General features: G+C 52.2%; 1 protein-coding gene across 1 annotated transcript in view; it reads left to right on the top strand.

The window, feature by feature from the left end:
- Positions 1–11,036: 11,036 nt before the first annotated feature.
- The window catches only part of LOC142301806 (uncharacterized), a 93,058-nt gene continuing 81,990 nt past the window's right edge, over positions 11,037–22,104 (top strand). The window contains exon 1 of the mRNA XM_075342829.1: positions 11,037–11,082. Coding sequence (XP_075198944.1) covers positions 11,037–11,082 — 46 coding nt within the window. The remainder of the gene's footprint in view (positions 11,083–22,104) is intronic.

The following is a 22,104-nucleotide window of genomic DNA, read 5'->3' as shown; positions in this document are numbered from 1 at the left end:
ATGTAGTATAGGTAGAGGGTGGTACAGTACATATAGTGCAGGTGGAGAGCAGGATGTAGTATAGGTAGAGGGTGGTACAGTACATATAGTGCAGGTGGAGAGCAGGATGTAGTATAGGTAGAGGGTGGTACAGTACAGATAGTGCAGGAGGAGAGCAGGATGTAGTATAGGTAGAGGGCGGTACAGTACATATAGTGCAGGTGGAGAGCAGGATGTAGTATAGGTAGAGGGTGGTACAGTACATATAGTGCAGGTGGAGAGCAGGATGTAGTATAGGTAGAGGGTGGTACAGTACATATAGTGCAGGAGGAGAGCAGGATGTATTATAGGTAGAGGGCAGTACAGTACATATAGTGCAGGAGGAGAGCAGGATGTATTATAGGTAGAGGGCAGTACAGTACATATAGTGCAGGAGGAGAGCAGGATGTAGTATAGGTAGAGGGTGGTACAGTACATATAGTGCAGGAGGAGAGCAGGATGTAGTATAGGTAGAGGGTGGTACAGTACATATAGTGCAGGAGGAGAGCAGGATGTAGTATAGGTAGAGGATGGTACAGTACATATAGTGCAGGATGTAGTATAGGTAGAGGGTGGTACAGTACATATAGTGCAGGTGGAGAGCAGGATGTAGTATAGGTAGAGGATGGTACAGTACATATAGTGCAGGATGTAGTATAGGTAGAGGGTGGTACAGTACATATAGTGCAGGTGGAGAGCAGGATGTAGTATAGGTAGAGGGTGGTACAGTACATATAGTGCAGGAGGAGAGCAGGATGTATTATAGGTAGAGGGTGGTACAGTACATATAGTGCAGGAGGAGAGCAGGATGTAGTATAGGTAGAGGATGGTACAGTACATATAGTGCAGGATGTAGTATAGGTAGAGGGTGGTACAGTACATATAGTGCAGGTGGCGAGCAGGATGTAGTATAGGTAGAGGGTGGTACAGTACATATAGTGCAGGAGGAGAGCAGGATGTAGTATAGGTAGAGGGTGGTACAGTACATATAGTGCAGGTGGCGAGCAGGATGTAGTATAGGTAGAGGGTGGTACAGTACATATAGTGCAGGAGGAGAGCAGGATGTAGTATAGGTAGAGGGTGGTACAGTACATATAGTGCAGGTGGCGAGCAGGATGTAGTATAGGTAGAGGGTGGTACAGTACATATAGTGCAGGAGGAGAGCAGGATGTAGTATAGGTAGAGGGTGGTACAGTACATATAGTGCAGGTGGAGAGCAGGATGTAGTATAGGTAGAGGGTGGTACAGTACATATAGTGCAGGAGGAGAGCAGGATGTAGTATAGGTAGAGGGTGGTACAGTACATATAGTGCAGGTGGCGAGCAGGATGTAGTATAGGTAGAGGGTGGTACAGTACATATATTGCAGGTAGAGAGCAGGATGTAGTATAGGTAGAGGGTGGTACAGTACATATAGTGCAGGTGGAGAGCAGGATGTAGTATAGGTAGAGGATGGTACAGTATATATAGTGCAGGATGTAGTATAGGTAGAGGGTGGTACAGTATATATAGTGCAGGTGGAGAGCAGGATGTAGTATAGGTAGAGGGTGGTACAGTACATATAGTGCAGGTGAAGAGCAGGATGTAGTATAGGTAGAGGGTGTGTACAGTACATATAGTGCAGGAGGAGAGCAGGATGTAGTATAGGTAGAGGGTGGTACAGTACATATAGTGCAGGAGGAGAGCAGGATGTAGTATAGGTAGAGGGTGGTACAGTACATATAGTGCAGGAGGAGAGCAGGATGTATAGGTAGAGGGTGGTACAGTACATATAGTGCAGGAGGAGAGAAGTACAGATGTTACAGTCACAGACATTTGAAGTCTGACACATTTTGGTTTTCACATTTTGCCTCTTCAGTGGTTTTGCGTTTGTCGGCTGTTTCTATGGTTACTTGTGTACACTTTTGACACATTTTGACAAATCCATGAAGTTTCTGCACAGATGGAATATTCCTGGCGCTGCCCCCGATTTCTCCAGACTCTGCCCTTCCCCCGCGGCCGGATATCTGCTCTGGGCAGATCCTGACTGGTGACTGGTATCAGTCTTGTCTGGTCTCCGCCCTTATTCTCCCGGATAGAAAGATCCGTTTATACAATTCTGAGAATCTGGATCTCAGCAGTGACCGATTTATTCCCTGTAATTCCATACCCCAATGCCTAAGCTTTATTATGAGCTCTTCCTCCGCACCGCAGGCGCTAAAAAGAGTGAGCTCCGCACCACAGGCACTAAAAAGAGTGAGCTCCGCACCACAGGCACTAAAAAGAGTGCGCTCCGCACCACAGGCACTAAAAAGAGTGCGCTCCGCACCACAGGCACTAAAAAGAGTGAGCTCCGCACCACAGGCACTAAAAAGAGTGAGCTCCGCACCACAGGCACTAAAAAGAGTGCGCTCCGCACCACAGGCACTAAAAAGAGTGAGCTCCGCACCACAGGCACTAAAAAGAGTGAGCTCCGCACCGCAGGCGCTAAAAAGAGTGAGCTCCGCACCACAGGCACTAAAAAGAGTGAGCTCCGCACCACAGGCACTAAAAAGAGTGCGCTCCGCACCACAGGCACTAAAAAGAGTGCGCTCCGCACCACAGGCACTAAAAAGAGTGAGCTCCGCACCACAGGCACTAAAAAGAGTGCGCTCCGCACCACAGGCACTAAAAAGAGTGAGCTCCGCACCACAGGCGCTAAAAAGAGTGAGCTCCGCACCACAGGCACTAAAAAGAGTGAGCTCCGCACCACAGGCGCTAAAAAGAGTGAGCTCCGCACCACAGGCACTAAAAAGAGTGAGCTCCGCACCACAGGCGCTAAAAAGAGTGCGCTCCTCACCACAGGCGCTAAAAGGAGTGGGCTCCGCACCACAGGCGCCAAAAAGAGTGAGCTCTGCTCCACAGGCGCCAAAAAGAGTGAGCTCTGCTCCACAGGCGCCAAAAAGAGTGATCTCTGCTCCACAGGCGCTACAAAGAGTGCGCTCCGCACCACAGGCGCTACAAAGAGTGCGCTCCGCATCACATGCGCTAAAAAGAGTGAGCTCTGCTCCACAGGCGCTAAAAAGAGTGAGCTCTGCTCCACAGGCGCTAAAAAGAGTGAGCTCTGCTCCACAGGCACTAAAAAGAGTGAGCTCCGCACCGCAGGCGCTAAAAAGAGTGCGCTCCGCACCGCAGGCGCTAAAAAGAGTGCGCTCCGCACCACAGGCGCTAAAAAGAGTGCGCTCCACACCACAGGCGCTAAAAAGAGTGCGCTCCTCACCACAGGCGCTAAAGAGTGCGCTCCACACCACAGGCGCTAAAAGGAGTGGGCTCCGCTCCACAGGCGCCAAAAAGAGTGAGCTCTGCTCCACAGGCGCTACAAAGAGTGCGCTCCGCATCACATGCGCTAAAAAGAGTGAGCTCTGCTCCACAGGCGCTACAAAGAGTGCGCTCCGCACCGCAGGCGCTAAAAAGAGTGCGCTCCGCACCACAGGCGCTAAAAAGAGTGCGCTCCACACCACAGGCGCTAAAAAGAGTGCGCTCCTCACCACAGGCGCTAAAGAGTGCGCTCCACACCACAGGCGCTAAAAGGAGTGGGCTCCGCTCCACAGGCGCCAAAAAGAGTGAGCTCTGCTCCACAGGCGCTACAAAGAGTGCGCTCCGCATCACATGCGCTAAAAAGAGTGAGCTCTGCTCCACAGGCGCTACAAAGAGTGCGCTCCGCACCACAGGCGCTAAAAAGAGTGAGCTCTGCTCCACAGGCGCTAAAAAGAGTGAGCTCCGCATCACAGGCGCTAAAAAGAGTGAGCTCCGCACCACAGGCGCTAAAAAGAGTGAGCTCCACACCACAGGCGCTAAAAAGAGTGAGCTCCGCACCACATGCACCAAAAAGAGTGAGCTCTGCTCCACAGGCGCTAAAAAGAGTGAGCTCCGCACCACAGGCGCTAAAAAGAGTGAACTCCGCATCACAGGCGCTAAAAAGAGTGAACTCCGCATCACAGGCGCTAAAAAGAGTGAGCTCCGCACCACAGGCGCTAAAAAGCGTGAGCTCCGCACCACAGGCGCTAAAAAGAGTGAGCTCCACACCACAGGCGCTAAAAAGAGTGAGCTCCGCACCACATGCACCAAAAAGAGTGAGCTCTGCTCCACAGGCGCTAAAAAGAGTGCGCTCCGCACCACAGGCGCTAAAAAGAGTGCGCTCCGCACCACAGGCGCTAAAAGGAGTGCGCTCCGCACCACAGGCGCTAAAGAGTGCGCTCCTCACCACAGGCGCTAAAGAGTGCGCTCCTCACCACAGGCGCTAAAAGGAGTGGACTCCGCACCACAGGCGCCAAGAAGAGTGAGCTCTGCTCCACAGGCGCCAAAAAGAGTGAGCTCTGCTCCACAGGCGCTACAAAGAGTGCGCTCCGCACCACAGGCGCTAAAAGGAGTGCGCTCCTCACCACAGGCGCTAAAGAGTGCGCTCCTCACCACAGGCGCTAAAGAGTGCGCTCCGCATCACATGCGCTAAAAAGAGTGAGCTCTGCTCCACAGGCGCTAAAAAGAGTGAGCTCCGCACCACAGGCGCTAAAAAGAGTGAACTCCGCATCACAGGCGCTAAAAAGAGTGAACTCCGCATCACAGGCGCTAAAAAGAGTGAGCTCCGCACCACAGGCGCTAAAAAGAGTGAGCTCCGCACCACAGGCGCTAAAAAGAGTGAGCTCCACACCACAGGCGCTAAAAAGAGTGAGCTCCGCACCACATGCACCAAAAAGAGTGAGCTCTGCTCCACAGGCGCTAAAAAGAGTGCGCTCCGCACCACAGGCGCTAAAAAGAGTGCGCTCCGCACCACAGGCGCTAAAAGGAGTGCGCTCCGCACCACAGGCGCTAAAGAGTGCGCTCCTCACCACAGGCGCTAAAGAGTGCGCTCCTCACCACAGGCGCTAAAAGGAGTGGACTCCGCACCACAGGCGCCAAGAAGAGTGAGCTCTGCTCCACAGGCGCCAAAAAGAGTGAGCTCTGCTCCACAGGCGCTACAAAGAGTGCGCTCCGCACCACAGGCGCTAAAAGGAGTGCGCTCCTCACCACAGGCGCTAAAGAGTGCGCTCCTCACCACAGGCGCTAAAGAGTGCGCTCCGCATCACATGCGCTAAAAAGAGTGAGCTCTGCTCCACAGGCGCTAAAAAGAGTGAGCTCCGCACCACAGGCGCTAAAAAGAGTGAACTCCGCATCACAGGCGCTAAAAAGAGTGAACTCCGCATCACAGGCGCTAAAAAGAGTGAGCTCCGCACCACAGGCGCTAAAAAGAGTGAGCTCCGCACCACAGGCGCTAAAAAGAGTGAGCTCCACACCACAGGCGCTAAAAAGAGTGAGCTCCGCACCACATGCACCAAAAAGAGTGAGCTCTGCTCCACAGGCGCTACAAAGAGTGCGCTCCTCATCACATGCGCTAAAAAGAGTGCGCTCCGCACCACAGGCGCTAAAAAGAGTGCGCTCCGCACCACAGGCGCTAAAAGGAGTGCGCTCCGCACCACAGGCGCTAAAGAGTGCGCTCCTCACCACAGGCGCTAAAGAGTGCGCTCCTCACCACAGGCGCTAAAAGGAGTGGACTCCGCACCACAGGCGCCAAGAAGAGTGAGCTCTGCTCCACAGGCGCCAAAAAGAGTGAGCTCTGCTCCACAGGCGCTACAAAGAGTGCGCTCCGCACCACAGGCGCTAAAAGGAGTGCGCTCCTCACCACAGGCGCTAAAGAGTGCGCTCCTCACCACATGCGCTAAAGAGTGCGCTCCTCACCACAGGCGCTAAAAGGAGTGGGCTCCGCACCACAGGCGCCAAAAAGAGTGAGCTCTGCTCCACAGGCGCTAAAAAGAGTGAGCTCCGCATCACATGCGCTAAAAAGAGTGAGCTCTGCTCCACAGGCGCCAAAAAGAGTGAGCTCTGCTCCACAGGCGCTACAAAGAGTGCGCTCCGCATCACATGCGCTAAAAAGAGTGAGCTCTGCTCCACAGGCGCTAAAAAGAGTGAGCTCCGCATCACAGGCGCTAAAAAGAGTGAGCTCCGCACCACAGGCGCTAAAAAGAGTGAGCTCCACACCACAGGCGCTAAAAAGAGTGAGCTCTGCTCCACATGCACCAAAAAGAGTGAGCTCTGCTCCACAGGCGCTACAAAGAGTGCGCTCCGCATCACATGCGCTAAAAAGAGTGCGCTCCACACCACAGGCGCTAAAAAGAGTGCGCTCCGCACCACAGGCGCTAAAAGGAGTGCGCTCCGCACCACAGGCGCTAAAAAGAGTGCGCTCCGCACCACAGGCGCTAAAAAGAGTGCGCTCCGCACCACAGGCGCTAAAAAGAGTGCGCTCCGCACCACAAGCGCTAAAAAGAGTGCGCTCCGCACCACAAGCGCTAAAAAGAGTGCGCTCCGCACCACAAGCGCTAAAAAGAGTGCGCTCCGCATCACAGGCGCTGACAAGAAAAACCAAATCACGAAATGCTGATACATAATAACGAAGTGTAATGTAAAATAAGAAAATCAGGATACAATGTAACGCATGTCGCGCTGGTGTAGGACGGCGCCATCTAGTGTGCAGGGATATAACCACATCTGATAAATACAGAATGGCTCGGTAATGCACACTACTCACACAGACTTTGGGATATTTAGCTTTAAATTTATGTAAAACATTAAAAAGTTCAGGCTACCGTGATATTTTATCATGACTGTGGGCAAAAAAAGCGAGAGCAGCAACGGTGATTTCCTCATCTATCACAATGCACTGAAACACGAGCCGATATCAGCGGTTCTTATACCCTCCAGTGTCTCAGTAACTTGTCCGGTGGTCTTGAGCATCACTTCCAGCTGATGACGGCGCCTCCTGCTGGTCACAAGTGAAGTATTTGTCTGCAAAGGGCGACCCTCAGGTCATTGAGGTTCTGCCTCTACACGTCGGCTCTGCTGATCCCATAGGTTTTCTATGGGGTTCAGGTCTGGAGAAAGTGCTTGAGGTCCCACAGTCTCCAGCAGCCGTTCTCTAATGATGTGACCTCGATGAGCTGCAGCATAGTCCTCCATGAAGATATTTGGCCGGTGTTGTTCCTGCAGAGGAATAATGATGTTATCTCAATAGTCGGAGCTGTCACTGCACCATTCACACAGTGCAGGGCCATTCTTTATTATGTAGACACACCGGCCCACAATGTAACACCAGCCCCCCTAAAGGCTCGTCTGGTGCCAGCAGTGGCTGATGCACAGCGCTCTCCGTAATGTCTCCATCATCGGTGGTGGCCATCATTTATAGAATAGACTTTGATAAGTGACCGCACAGAGGCCACTGGTCCCTTGTGTAGTGTAAATGACGCCTGTGTCTGCTGGTGAGGTCACGTACCTTGCAGGTCATCTAGCACGCAGACCACACTCATGGAAACGGTTTTGAATGGTCTGACATTACACTTGTTGCCTCTCACATCCCTTAAATGTGTCTGGAGTTGTGTGGCATTCTTCATCCAGTTCAGAGCATTGTTCACATCTGTGTGGGATGTGGCCAGAGGACATCCACTTCATAAGCTTTCTATGACTTCCAGTCTCTCTGTGTACAACCGGCTGGTGACACTCTGTGCTGCTCTAAGCTCAGCGGCCACTTCTCTGCCTTTCTATGACTCTTCCAGTCTCTCTGCATCTCTGTATAACCTGCTGGTGACACTCTGTGACAATCTAAGCTCAGTGGCCACTTCTCTTCCTTTCTGTGACTCTTCCAGTCTCTCTGTATCTCTGTATAACCTGCTGGTGACGCTCTGTGACACTCTGAGCTCAGTGGTCACTTCTCCGCCTTTCTGTGACTCTCCCAGTCTCTCTGTGTCTCTGTATAACCTGCTGGTGACACTCTGTGACACTCTGAGCTCAGTGGCCACTTCTCCGCCTTTCTGTGACTCTTCCAGTCTCTGTGTCTCTGTACAACCTGCTGGTGACACTCTGTGACACTCTGAGCTCAGTGGCCACTTCTCTGCCTTTCTGTGACTTCCAGTCTCTCTGCATCTCTGTATAACCTGCTGCTGACACTCTGTGACACTCTGAGCTCAGTGGCCATTTCTCTGCCTTTCTATGACTCTTCCAGTCTCTCTGTGTCTCTGTATAACCTGCGGGTGACACTCTGTGACACTCTGAGCTCAGTGGCCATTTCTCTGCCTTTCTATGACTCTTTCAGTCTCTCTGTGTCTCTGTACAACCTGCGGGTGACACTCTGTGACACTCTGAGCTCAGTGGCCACTTCTCTGCCTTTCTATGACTTTTTCAGTCTCTCTGTGTCTCTGTACAACCTGCTGGTGACACTCTGTGACACTCTGAGCTCAGTGGCCACTTCTCTGCCTCTGTGACTCTCCCAGTCTCTCTGCATCTCTCTATAACCTGCTGGTGATGCTCTGTGACACTCTGAGCTCAGTGGCCATTTCTCTGCCTTTCTATGACTCTTCCAGTCTCTCTGTGTCTCTGTATAACCTGTGGGTGACACTCTGTGACACTCTGAGCTCAGTGGCCTCTTCTCTGCCTTTCTGTGACTTCCAGTCTCTCTGTGTCTCTGTATAACCTGCGGGTGACGCTCTGTGACACTCTGAGCTCAGTGACCTCTTCTCTGCCTTTCTGTGACTTCCAGTCTCTCTGTGTCTCTGTATAACCTGCGGGTGACGCTCTGTGACACTCTAAGCTCAGTGGCCACTTGTCTGCCTTTCTGTGACTTCCAGTCTCTCTGTGTCTCTGTATAACCTGCGGGTGACGCTCTGTGACACTCTGAGCTCAGTGGCCTCTTCTCTGCCTTTCTGTGACTTCCAGTCTCTCTGTGTCTCTGTATAACCTGCGGGTGACGCTCTGTGACACTCTGAGCTCAGTGACCTCTTCTCTGCCTTTCTGTGACTTCCAGTCTCTCTGTGTCTCTGTATAACCTGCGGGTGACGCTCTGTGACACTCTAAGCTCAGTGGCCACTTGTCTGCCTTTCTGTGACTTCCAGTCTCTCTGTGTCTCTGTATAACCTGCGGGTGACGCTCTGTGACACTCTGAGCTCAGTGGCCTCTTCTCTGCCTTTCTGTGACTTCCAGTCTCTCTGTGTCTCTGTATAACCTGCGGGTGACGCTCTGTGACACTCTGAGCTCAGTGGCCTCTTCTCTGCCTTTCTGTGACTTCCAGTCTCTCTGTGTCTCTGTATAACCTGCTGGTGACATTCTGTGACACTCTAAGCTCAGTGGCCTCTTCTCTGCCTTTCTGTGACTTCCAGTCTCTCTGTGTCTCTGTATAACCTGCTGGTGACATTCTGTGACACTCTAAGCTCAGTGGCCTCTTCTCTGCCTTTCTGTGACTTCCAGTCTCTCTGTGTCTCTGTATAACCTGCTGGTGACATTCTGTGACACTCTAAGCTCAGTGGCCTCTTCTCTGCCTTTCTGTGACTTCCAGTCTCTCTGTGTCTCTGTATAACCTGCTGGTGACACTCTGTGACACTCTGAGCTCAGTGGCCACTTCTCTGCCTTTCTGTGACTTCCAGTCTCTCTGTGTCTCTGTATAACCTGCGGGTGACGCTCTGTGACACTCTGAGCTCAGTGGCCATTTCTCTGCCTTTCTATGACTCTTCCAGTCTCTCTGTGTCTCTGTATAACCTGTGGGTGACACTCTGTGACACTCTGAGCTCAGTGGCCTCTTCTCTGCCTTTCTGTGACTTCCAGTCTCTCTGTGTCTCTGTATAACCTGCGGGTGACGCTCTGTGACACTCTGAGCTCAGTGGTCATTTCTCTGCCTTTCTGTGACTTCCAGTCTCTCTGTGTCTCTGTATAACCTGCGGGTGACGCTCTGTGACACTCTAAGCTCAGTGGCCACTTCTCTGCCTTTCTGTGACTTCCAGTCTCTCTGTGTCTCTGTATAACCTGCGGGTGACACTCTGAGCTCAGTGGCCTCTTCTCTGCCTTTCTGTGACTTCCAGTCTCTCTGTGTCTCTGTATAACCTGCTGGTGACACTCTCTGACGCTCTGAGCTCAGTGGCCTCTTCTCTGCCTTTCTGTGACTTCCAGTCTCTCTGTGTCTCTGTATAACCTGCGGGTGACGCTCTGTGACACTCTGAGCTCAGTGGCCTCTTCTCTGCCTTTCTGTGACTTCCAGTCTCTCTGTGTCTCTGTATAACCTGCGGGTGACGCTCTGTGACACTCTAAGCTCAGTGGCCTCTTCTCTGCCTTTCTGTGACTTCCAGTCTCTCTGTGTCTCTGTATAACCTGCGGGTGACGCTCTGTGACACTCTAAGCTCAGTGGCCACTTCTCTGCCTTTCTGTGACTTCCAGTCTATCTGTGTCTCTGTATAACCTGCGGGTGACACTCTGAGCTCAGTGGCCTCTTCTCTGCCTTTCTGTGACTTCCAGTCTCTCTGTGTCTCTGTATAACCTGCTGGTGACACTCTGTGACACTCTAAGCTCAGTGGCCTCTTCTCTGCCTTTCTGTGACTTCCAGTCTCTCTGTGTCTCTGTATAACCTGCGGGTGACGCTCTGTGACACTCTAAGCTCAGTGGCCTCTTCTCTGCCTTTCTGTGACTCTTCCAGTCTCTCTGTGTCTCTGTATAACCTGCGGGTGACGCTCTGTGACACTCTAAGCTCAGTGGCCTCTTCTCTGCCTTTCTGTGACTTCCAGTCTCTCTGTGTCTCTGTATAACCTGCGGGTGACGCTCTGTGACACTCTGAGCTCAGTGGCCTCTTCCGTCTGAGAACATGCTGCTTGAAGCCTCACAATGGCGCGGCGCTGCTGATCAATTGTTAGGTGTCCTCTTGATCTTACAATGAGGAGGAAGGGTTAATTCTAACTGAACCCAAAATTGATTGGACGATTCATGGATCAAACACCTGATGTGAATTTTGCCATTAGGCTCCTTGTTAGAGAACAGCAAGTTGTGCAAAAAGTCCTGAAACATTGGACAATTAGACATGAGCAGTCAGAAGATTAGAGAAGGTCGCATTAAGGTCACCTGAGGTCAGAGGTCATTGTAGGGTCATCCTGAAAGTCAATACCCCTCACCCTTTTGTGAGCGCTGTACATGGATCTCCGCAGTCACATATGTTTTATCAACATGAAGGATAAACTGCGATCTGTAGAGACAAAGGATCATCACACAGGTAAGAGCGTCCTGCACGAGGACGAAGAGATCACACAGAGCGGATCCTCTGATAGAGAGGATCTATTCAGTGCAGAAAACGGATAAGAAATGAAGAGGAGACACGGTAAAGAGGAGAACGAGCTCCCGTCTGATGGGGGTGACGGGGTGCGGGTGTCTGCGGGCAACAACTGAAGCAGGAATCCTGCTGATATTTCACAATGTGGAAAAAAGGGTTTTATGTTAAATGTATTTGAAAATAACATTACTATCAATATTTTAAAAGATTAAATAAGTAAATATTACAGGATCCAACAATCACAATAGATATCACAGCTCCCCTCCTCCCCTCTCCTGCACAATGACTGATAACCCCTCTATATATAGTAGATAGCACAGGTTCCACCTTTCACAATAGGTGATGTCACAGCTCACCTCCTCCAGTACAATGACTGATAACACCTACAGTAGATAACACACAGGATCCACCATTCACAATAGATGATGTCACAGCACACCTCCTCCTTCTCCTGTACAATGACTGATAACACTTCTATATACATTAGATAACACAGGATCCACCTTTCACAATAGATGATGTCACAGCTCACCTCCTTCTTTTCCTGTACAATGCCTGATAACACCTCTATATACAGTAGATAACACAGGATCCACCATTCATAATAGGTGATGTCACAGCTCACCTCCTCGTGTACAATGACTGATAACACCTCTATATACAGTAGATAACACACAGGATCCACCATTTACAATAGGTGATGTCACAGCTCACCTCCTCCTCCTGTACAATGACTGATAACACCTCTATATACAGCAGTTAACAGGATCCACCTTTCACAATAGGTGATATTACAGCTCACCTCCTCCTCCTCCTCTACAATGACCTGTGACTCATTCCCTGGTATTGGTAGTGTTGGGGGTCTGCTGTATATTCTGTTGGGGGGTTTTTGCCTTTACAGATCTTCCTCCTTGTTCATTTTATTAACCCTATGATAAATATTACACGATTCCCTTTCTGTGTATTTGTTCCTGTGCTGGGCGCTGTTATTTCGCTGTCCACCAGATGGCGACACGTTACTGCAGCATTTTCTTGCATTCAGGCTTCATTACATTACATTGTATCACTGAAGATCAGAGAATTGTCCTGAGAGGTGAATTACTGCAGAAGGGGTTATTAATCTCTGACTTTCTCATAGGAACCAATACCAATACTAATAAGGGGGTCCATGTGGAGGAGGGGTGACTATAAGGGTGTAATAGCCATTGTAATATGAATGTAGAAGGTATAAAGTATAAAGTATCAGGGTCAAACATGCCATAGAGTAAATGCACATAAGAGCGGTATTATTAGAGAATAGATGACATTATGTAGGTATCAGCAGCATTGTATGTAAGGCTAGAATCCCTGCCTACAGGCCTCTAATACACTATCCCTTCTCCAGCAGCTCACCCTACACTAAATGCACATAAGAGCGGTATTATTAGAGAATAGATGACATTATGTAGGTATCAGCAGCATTGTATGTAAGGCTAGAATCCCTGCCTACAGGCCTCTAATACACTATCCCTTCTCCAGCAGCTCACCCTACACTAAATGCACATAAGAGCGGTATTATTAGAGAATAGATGACATTATGTAGGTATCAGCAGCATTGTATGTAAGGCTAGAATCACTGCCCACAGGCCTCTAATACACTATCCCTTCTCCAGCAGCTCACCCTACACTAAATGCACATAAGAGCGGTATTATTAGAGAATAGATGACATTATGTAGGTATCAGCAGCATTGTATGTAAGGCTAGAATCCCTGCCCACAGGCCTCTAATACACTATCCCTTCTCCAGCAGCTCACCCTACACTAAATGCACATAAGAGCGGTATTATTAGAGAATAGATGACATTATGTAGGTATCAGCAGCACGGTGTGTAAGGCTAGAATCCCTGCCTACAGACCTCCATACACTATCCCTTCTCCAGCAGCTCACCCTACACTAAATGCACATAAGAGCGGTATTATTAGAGAGTAGATGATATTATGTATGTATCAGCAGCACAGTGTGTAAAGCTAGAATCCCTGCCTACAGGCTTCTATACATTAGCCCTACTCCAGCAGCTCACCCTACACTAAATGCACATAAGAGCGGTATTATTACAGAATAGATGACATTATGTAGGTATCAGCAGCACAGTGTGTAAGGCTAGAATCCCTGCCTACAGGCCTCTATACACTATTCCTAATCCAGCAGCTCTCTCTACACTAAATGCACATAAGAGCGGTATTATTAGAGAATAGATTAAGTTTTGTAGATATCAGCAGCATGGTATGTAAGGCTAGAATTCCTGCCTATTGGCCTCTATACACTATCCCTATTCCAGCAGCTCTACCTACAGCAAATGCACATAAGAGCGGTATTATTAGAGAATAGATGACATTATGTAGGTGTCAGCAGCAAGGTCTGTAAGGCTAGAATCCCTGCTTACAAGCTTCCATACACTATCCCTTCTCCAGCAGCTCTCCCTACAGTAAATGCATATAAGAGCGCGATTATTAGAGAATAGATAGCATTATGTAGGTGTCAGCAGCACGGTGTGTAAAGATAGAATCCCTGCCTATTGGCCTCTATATAGTATCCCTTCTCCAGCAGCTCACCCTACAGTAAATGCACATAAGAGCGGTATTATTAGAGAATAGAATGTATCAATTAGCCCTGAGAAGGTGCTGTTTATTCCCTATTGTAGCAGCACACACGGTCCCTCCTCCAGCTGAATCTCTCCATAGTCCCTACACTATTTCTGGATACAGTGCAGTAAACACGGCGTCTGTGGATCTTACAAAGACTTGGTAACTCTATGTGGCCGATTAATAACAGGGATGCCAGAAGTCAAGATGGCTACAGCATTAGTATGATTGGCCGGCAATCCCTGCGTGTTTAGTGGCTGAAAAAAAAGCAGTTCCATCGCTCGCAGCACACACTGTCAGGATTCTCCGGTGAATGGAGCGCGGCTGAGCATGTCTGGCTGGACTGTGGCCGGGATTGTGATAATCGCGTACTTGTGCTCACATGACCGGAGAATCCTGACAGTGCGCACAGTGAAGATTCACAAGTGCAAACATTTCTGCCAAACCTGGACAATCCCTTTAAGGTGTTATACTCCAGAATTCTGATATAAACACCTGTAGCCACAAGATTTTGGAACAATTTGTGCAAAAATATTGCGAATTTTGTCGTTTTTACTCCAGTCCTGACTATCTGCACCAAAACGGCCGAACCAGCGCCGGACTAATCCGTTAAAAGTTCTGGTGTAACGTACCCCTGAATCGTGCTACAGTCCCTTAGAGGAGGAACATGTCTGGGGGAGGCAGTAAAGGCGTGACCCCCTCAGAGAATTAGGGCCCCCCTCAGAGAATTAGGGCCCCCCTCAGAGAATTAGGGCCCCCATCAGAGAATTAGGGGCCCCCTCAGAGAATTAGAGGCCTCCTCAGAGAATTAGGGCCCCCCCATCAGAGCATTAGGGCCCCCCTCAGAGAATTAGGGCCCCCCCATCAGAGCATTAGGGCCCCCCTCAGAGAATTAGGGCCCCCCTCAGAGAATTAGGGCCCCCCATCAGAAAATTAGGGGCCCCCTCAGAGAATTAGGGGCCCCCTCAGAGAATTAGAGGCCCCGCTCAGAGAATTAGGACCTCACATCAGAGAATTAGGGGCCCCCTCAGAGAATTAGAGGCCCCCCTCAGAGAATTAGGGCCCCCCTCATAGAATTAGTGCCCCCCTCAGAGAATTAGGGCCCCCCTCAAAGAATTAGGGGCCCCCCTAAGAGAATTAGAGGCCCACCTCAGAGAATTAGGGGCCCCCATCAGAAAATTAGGGGCCCCCTTCAAAGAATTAGGGGCCCCCTCAGAGAATTAGGGGCTCTCCATCAGAGAATTAGGGCCCCCCCTCAGAGAAGTAAAGGCCCCTCTCAGAGAATTAGGGGCCCCTCTCAGAGAATTAGGGCCCCTCTCAGAGAATTAGAGGACCCCTCAGAGAATTAGGGCACCCCTCTCAGAGAATTAACGGACCCCTCAGAGAATTAGGGCCCCCCCTCAGAGAATTCGGGCCCCCCTCAGAGAATTAGGGGCCCCCATCAGAGATTTAGGGCCCCCCTCAGAGAATTAGGGCCCTCACTCAGAGAATTAGGGGCCCCCATCAGAGAATTAGGGGCCCCTCTCAGAGAATTAGAGGCCCCTCTCAGAGAATTAGAGGCCCCTCTCAGAGAATTAGAGGACCCCTCAGAGAATTAGGGCCCCCTCAGAGAATTAGGGGCCCCCCTCAGAGAATTAGGGGCCCCCCTCAGAGAATTAGGGCCCTCACTCAGAGAATTAGGGGCCCCCATCAGAGAATTAGGGGCCCCTCTCAGAGAATTGGGCCCCCCCTCAGAGAATTAGGGGCCCCATCAGAGAATTGGGACCCCCCTCAGAGAATTAGGGCCCCCCATCAGAGAATTAGGTGACCCCCTCAGAGATTTAGGGGCCCCCATCAGAGAATTAGGGTCCCCATCAGAGAATTAGGGGCCCCCATTAGAGAATTGAGACCCCCCCTCAGAGAATTGAGACCCCCCTCAGAGAATTAGGGTCCCCCATCAGAGAATTAGGGGCCCCCATCAGAGAATTAGGGCCCCCATCAGAGAATTAGGGTCCCCCATCAGAGAATTAGGGGCCCCCATCAGAGAATTAGGGCCCCCCTCAGAGAATTAGGGGCCCCCATCAGAGAATTAGGGCCCCCCTCAGAGAATTAGGGGCCCCCATCAGAGAATTGGGACCCCCCTCAGAGAATTAGGGTCCCCCATCAGAGAATTAGGTGACCCCCTTAGAGATTTAGGGGCCCCATCAGAGAATTAGGGGCCCCCATTAGAGAATTGAGACCCCCTCAGAGAATTAGGGGCCCCCATCAGAGAATTAGGGTCCCCCATCAGAGAATTAGGGGCCCCCATCAGAGAATTAGGGCCCCCATCAGAGAATTAGGGGCCCCCATCAGAGAATTAGGGCCCCCCTCAGAGAATTAGGGGCCTCCATCAAAGAATTAGGGCCCCATCAGAGAATTAGGGGTACCCAACAGAGAATTAGGGCCCCCCTCAGAGAATTAGGGCCCCCCTCAGAGAATTAGGGCCCCCCTCAGAGAATTAGAGCCCCCCCTCAGAGAATTAGGGGCCCCCATCAGAAAATTAGGGGCCCCCTTCAGAGAATTAGGGGCCCCCTCAGAGAATTAGGGGCTCTCCATCAGAGAATTATTCGCCCCCCCCCCTCAGAGAATTAAAGGCCCCTCTCAGAGAATTAGAGGCCCCCCTCAGAGAATTAGGGCCCCCCTCAGAGAATTAGAGGACCCCTCAGAGAATTAGGGGCCCCCATCAGATAATTAGGGGGCCCCTTCAGAGAATTAGGAGCCCCCTCAGAGAATTAGGGGCTCTCCATCAGAGAATTAGGGGCCCCCATCAGAAAATTAGGGGCCCCCTTCAGAGAATTAGGGGCCCTCTCAGAGAATTAGGGGCCCCCATCAGAGAATTAGGGTCCCCCATCAGAGAATTAGGGGCCCCCATCAGAGAATTAGGGCCCCCATCAGAGAATTAGGGGCCCCCATCAGAGAATTAGGGCCCCCCTCAGAGAATTAGGGGCCTCCATCAAAGAATTAGGGCCCCATCAGAGAATTAGGGGTACCCAACAGAGAATTAGGGCCCCCCTCAGAGAATTAGGGCCCCCCTCAGAGAATTAGGGCCCCCCTCAGAGAATTAGAGCCCCCCCTCAGAGAATTAGGGGCCCCCATCAGAAAATTAGGGGCCCCCTTCAGAGAATTAGGGGCCCCCCCAGAGAATTAGGGGCTCTCCATCAGAGAATTAGGGGCCCCCATCAGAAAATTAGGGGCCCCCTTCAGAGAATTAGGGGCCCCCTCAGAGAATTAAAGGCCCCTCTCAGAGAATTAGAGGCCCCCCTCAGAGAATTAGGGCCCCCCTCAGAGAATTAGAGGACCCCTCAGAGAATTAGGGGCCCCCATCAGAAAATTAGGGGGCCCCTTCAGAGAATTAGGAGCCCCCTCAGAGAATTAGGGGCTCTCCATCAGAGAATTAGGGGCCCCCATCAGAAAATTAGGGGCCCCCTTCAGAGAATTAGGGGCCCCCTCAGAGAATTAGGGGCTCTCCATCAGAGAATTATTCGCCCCCCCCTCAGAGAATTAAAGGCCCCTCTCAGAGAATTAAAGGCCCCCCTCAGAGAATTAGGGCCCCCCTCAGAGAATTAGAGGACCCCTCAGAGAATTAGGGCCCCCCTCAGAGAATTAGGGCACTCCTCTCAGAGAATTCGGGGCCCCCCTCAGAGAATTAGAGGCTCCCCTCAGAGAATTGGGACCCCCTCAGAGAATTAGGGGCCCCCATCAGAGAATTAGGGCCCCCATCAGAGAATTGGGACCCCCCCTCAGAGAATTAGGGTCCCCCATCAGAGAATTAGGTGACCCCCTCAGAGATTTAGGGGCCCCCATCAGAGAATTAGGGTCCCCATCAGAGAATTAGGGGCCCCCATTAGAGAATTGAGACCCCCTTCAGAGAATTAGGGGCCCCCATCAGAGAATTAGGGCCCCCATCAAAGAATTAGGGGCCCCCATCAGAGAATTAGGGTCCCCCATCAGAGAATTAGGGGTCCCCATCAGAGAATTAGGGCCCCCATCAGAGACTTAGGGGCCCCCATCAGAGAATTAGGGCCCCCCTCAGAGAATTAGGGGCCTCCATCAAAGAATTAGGGCCCCATCAGAGAATTAGGGGTACCCATCAGAGAATTAGGGCCCACCTCAGAGAATTAGGGCCCCTCTCAGAGAATTAGGGCCCCCCTCAGAGAATTAGGGGCCCTCTCAGAGAATTAGAGGCCCCCCTCAGAGAATTAGGGGCCCCCATCAGAAAATTAGGGGCCCCCTTCAGAGAATTAGGGGCCCCCTAAGAGAATTAGGGGCTCTCCATCAGAGAATTAAAGGCCCCCCTCAGAGAATTAGGGGCCCCCATCAGAAAATTAGGGGCCCCCTTCAGAGAATTAGGGGCCCCTCTCAGAAAATTAGGGCACCCCCTCAGAGAATTAGGGCCCTCACTCAGAGACTTAGGGACCCCATCAGAGAATTAGGGGCCCCTCTCAGAGAATTAGAGGACCCCTCAGAGAATTAGGGCCCCCCCTCAGAGAATTAGGGGCCCCCCTCAGAGAATTAGGGGCCCCCATCAGAGATTTAGGGCCCCCCTCAAAGAATTAGGGCCCTCACTCAGAGAATTAGGGGCCCCTCTCAGAGAATTAGAGGCCCCTCTCAGAGAATTAGAGGACCCCTCAGAGAATTAGGGCCCCCCCTCAGAGAATTAGGGGCCCCCCTCAGAGAATTAGGGGCCCCCATCAGAGATTTAGAGGCCCTCCACAGAGAATTAGGGGCCCCCATCAGAGAATTAGAGGCCCTCCTCAGAGAATTAGGGGCCCCCTCAGAGAATTAGAGGCCCCCCTCAGAGAATTAGGGGCCCCCTCAGAGAATTAGAGGCCCCCCTCAGAGAATTAGGGCCCCCCATCAGAGAATTAGGGCCCCCCTCAGAGAATTAGGGCCCCCCTCAGAGAATTAGGGCCCCCCATCAGAGAATTAGGGCCCCCCTCAGAGAATAAGGGCCCCTCTCAGAGAATTAGGGCCCCCCATCAGAGAATTAGGGCCCCCCTCAGAGAATTAGGGCCCCCCTCAGAGAATTAGGGCCCCCCCAAAGAAAATTAGGGCCCCCCTCAGAGAATTAGGGCCCCCCTCAGAGAATTAGGGCCCCCCTAAGAGAATTAGAGGCCCCCCTCAGAGAATTAGGGGCCCCCATCAGAAAATTAGGGGCCCCCCTCAGAGAATTAGGGGCCCCCTCAGAGAATTAGGGGCTCTCCATCAGAGAATTAGGGCCCCCCTCAGAGAATTAAAGGCCCCCCTCAGAGAATTAGGGGCCCCCATCAGAAAATTAGGGGCCCCCCTCAGAGAATTAGGGGCCCCTCTCAGAGAATTAGAGGCCCACCTCAGTGAATTAGGGCCCCCCTCAGAGAATTAGAGGACCCCTCAGAGAATTAGGGCACCCCTCAGAGAATTCGGGCCCCCCTCAGAGAATTAGAGGCTCCCCTCAGAGAATTTGGCCCCCCCTCAGAGAATTAGGGCCCCCATCAGAGAATTGGGACCCCCCTCAGATAATTAGGGTCCCCCATCAGAGAATTAGGGGCCCCCATCAGAGAATTAGGGTCCCTCATCAGAGAATTAGGGGCCCCCATCAGAGAATTAGGGCCCCCCTCAGAGAATTAGGGCCCCCCTCAGAGAATTAGGGGCCCTATCAGAGAATTAGGGGCCCCACCTCAGAGAATTAGGGCCCCCCTCAGAGAATTAGGGGCCCCCATCAGAAAAGTAGGGGCCCCCTTCAGAGAATTAGGGGCCCTCTCAGAGAATTAGGGGCTCTCCATCAGAGAATTAGGGCCCCCCCTCAGAGAATTAAAGGCCCCTCTCAGAGAATTAGAGGCCCCCCTCAGAGAATTAGGGCCCCCCTCAGAGAATTAGAGGACCCCTCAGAGAATTAGGGCACCCCTCTCAGAGAATTAGAGGGCCCCTCAGAGAATTAGGGCCCCCCCCTCAGAGAATTCGGGGCCCCCCTAAGAGAATTAGAGGCTCCCCTCAGAGAATTGGGCCCCCCTCAGAGAATTAGGGGCCCCCATCAGAGAATTAGGGCCCCCATCAGAGAATTAGGTGACCCCCTCAGAGATTTGGGGGCCCCCATCAGAGAATTAGGGGACCCCTTGCTATTAACACTGCGTGGAATTGTTATTAATAGCTTGGCGCATCGGTTCCTGTCCACTTTTTATACCTCTTTTGATCACTTTTTATCCTCTTCTTTATATATTTCGTGTATAATGGCAGCTGTGGTGTCGGGGATGTTTGTGGCGCTGTGGTGTCGGGGATATTTGTGTTGCTGTGGTGTCGGGGGTGTTTGTGATGCTGTGGTGTCGGGGATGTTTGTGGCGCTGTGGTGTCGGGGTTTGTTGTGGCGCTGTGGTGTCGGGGATGTTTGTGGCGCTGTGGTGTCGGATATGTTTGTGGTGCTGTGGTGTCGGGGATGTTTGTGGTGCTGTGGTGTCGGGGATGTTTGTGGTGCTGTGGTGTCGGGGGTGTTTGTGATGCTGTGGTGTCGGGGATGTTTGTGGAGCTGTGGTGTCGGGGATGTTTGTGGCGCTGTGGTGTCGGGGATGTTTGTGACGCTGTGGTGTCGGGGATGTTTGTGGCGCTGTGGTGTCGGGGATGTTTGTGGCGCTGTGGTTTCGGGGATGTTTGTGGTGCTGTGGTGTCGGGGATGTTTGTGGTGCTGTGGTGTCGGGGATGTTTGTGACGCTGTGGTGTCGGGGGTGTTTGTGGCGCTGTGGTGTCGGGTATGTTTGTGGCGCTGTGGTGTCGGGGATGTTTGTGGTGCTGTGGTGTCGGGTATGTTTGTGGTGCTGTGGTGTCGGGGATGTTTGTGGCACTGTGGTGTCGGGGATGTTTGTGGCGCTGGGGTGTCGGGGGTGTTTGTGGCGCTGTGGTGTCGGGGATGTTTGTGGCGCTGAGGTGTCGGGGATGTTTGTGGCGCTGTGGTGTCGGGGATGTTTGTGACGCTGTGGTGTCGGGGATGTTTGTGGAGCTGTGGTGTCGGGGATGTTTGTGGCGCTGTGGTGTCGGGGGTGTTTGTGGCGCTGTGGTGTCGGGGATGTTTGTGGCGCTGTGGTGTCGGGGGTGTTTGTGGCGCTGTGGTGTCGGGGGTGTTTGTGGTGCTGTGGTGTCGGGAGTGTTTGTGGCGCTGTGGTGTCGGGGATGTTTGTGGCGCTGAGGTGTCGGGTATGTTTGTGGCGCTGTGGTGTCGTGGGTGTTTGTGGCGCTGTGGTGTCGGGGATGTTTGTGACGCTGTGGTGTCGGGGTTTGTTGTGGCGCTGTGGTGTCGGGGATGTTTGTGGCGCTGTGGTGTCGGATATGTTTGTGGTGCTGTGGTGTCGGGGATGTTTGTGGTGCTGTGGTGTCGGGGATGTTTGTGGTGCTGTGGTGTCGGGGGTGTTTGTGATGCTGTGGTGTCGGGGATGTTTGTGGAGCTGTGGTGTCGGGGATGTTTGTGGCGCTGTGGTGTCGGGGATGTTTGTGACGCTGTGGTGTCGGGGATGTTTGTGGCGCTGTGGTGTCGGGGATGTTTGTGGCGCTGTGGTTTCGGGGATGTTTGTGGTGCTGTGGTGTCGGGGATGTTTGTGGTGCTGTGGTGTCGGGGATGTTTGTGACGCTGTGGTGTCGGGGGTGTTTGTGGCGCTGTGGTGTCGGGTATGTTTGTGGCGCTGTGGTGTCGGGGATGTTTGTGGTGCTGTGGTGTCGGGTATGTTTGTGGTGCTGTGGTGTCGGGGATGTTTGTGGCACTGTGGTGTCGGGGATGTTTGTGGCGCTGGGGTGTCGGGGGTGTTTGTGGCGCTGTGGTGTCGGGGATGTTTGTGGCGCTGAGGTGTCGGGGATGTTTGTGGCGCTGTGGTGTCGGGGATGTTTGTGACGCTGTGGTGTCGGGGATGTTTGTGGAGCTGTGGTGTCGGGGATGTTTGTGGCGCTGTGGTGTCGGGGGTGTTTGTGGCGCTGTGGTGTCGGGGATGTTTGTGGCGCTGTGGTGTCGGGGGTGTTTGTGGCGCTGTGGTGTCGGGGGTGTTTGTGGTGCTGTGGTGTCGGGAGTGTTTGTGGCGCTGTGGTGTCGGGGATGTTTGTGGCGCTGAGGTGTCGGGTATGTTTGTGGCGCTGTGGTGTCGTGGGTGTTTGTGGCGCTGTGGTGTCGGGGATGTTTGTGGCGCTGTGGTGTCGGGGAAGTTTGTGGTGCTGTGGTGTCAGGGGTGTTTGTGGTGGTGTTGTGTCAGGGGTGTTTGTGGCGCTGTGGTGTCGGGGATGTTTGTGGCGCTGTGGTGTCGGGGGTGTTTGTGGCGCTGTGGTGTCGGGGATGTTTGTGGCGCTGTGGTGTCGGGGGTGTTTGTGGCGCTGTGG

The sequence above is a fragment of the Anomaloglossus baeobatrachus genome, chromosome 4, assembly GCF_048569485.1.
Source record: "Anomaloglossus baeobatrachus isolate aAnoBae1 chromosome 4, aAnoBae1.hap1, whole genome shotgun sequence".
Taxonomy (NCBI): Eukaryota; Metazoa; Chordata; class Amphibia; order Anura; family Aromobatidae; genus Anomaloglossus; species Anomaloglossus baeobatrachus.
Note: the sequence above shows the minus strand (reverse complement) of the source record. Positions and strands in the feature narration are given on the sequence as shown.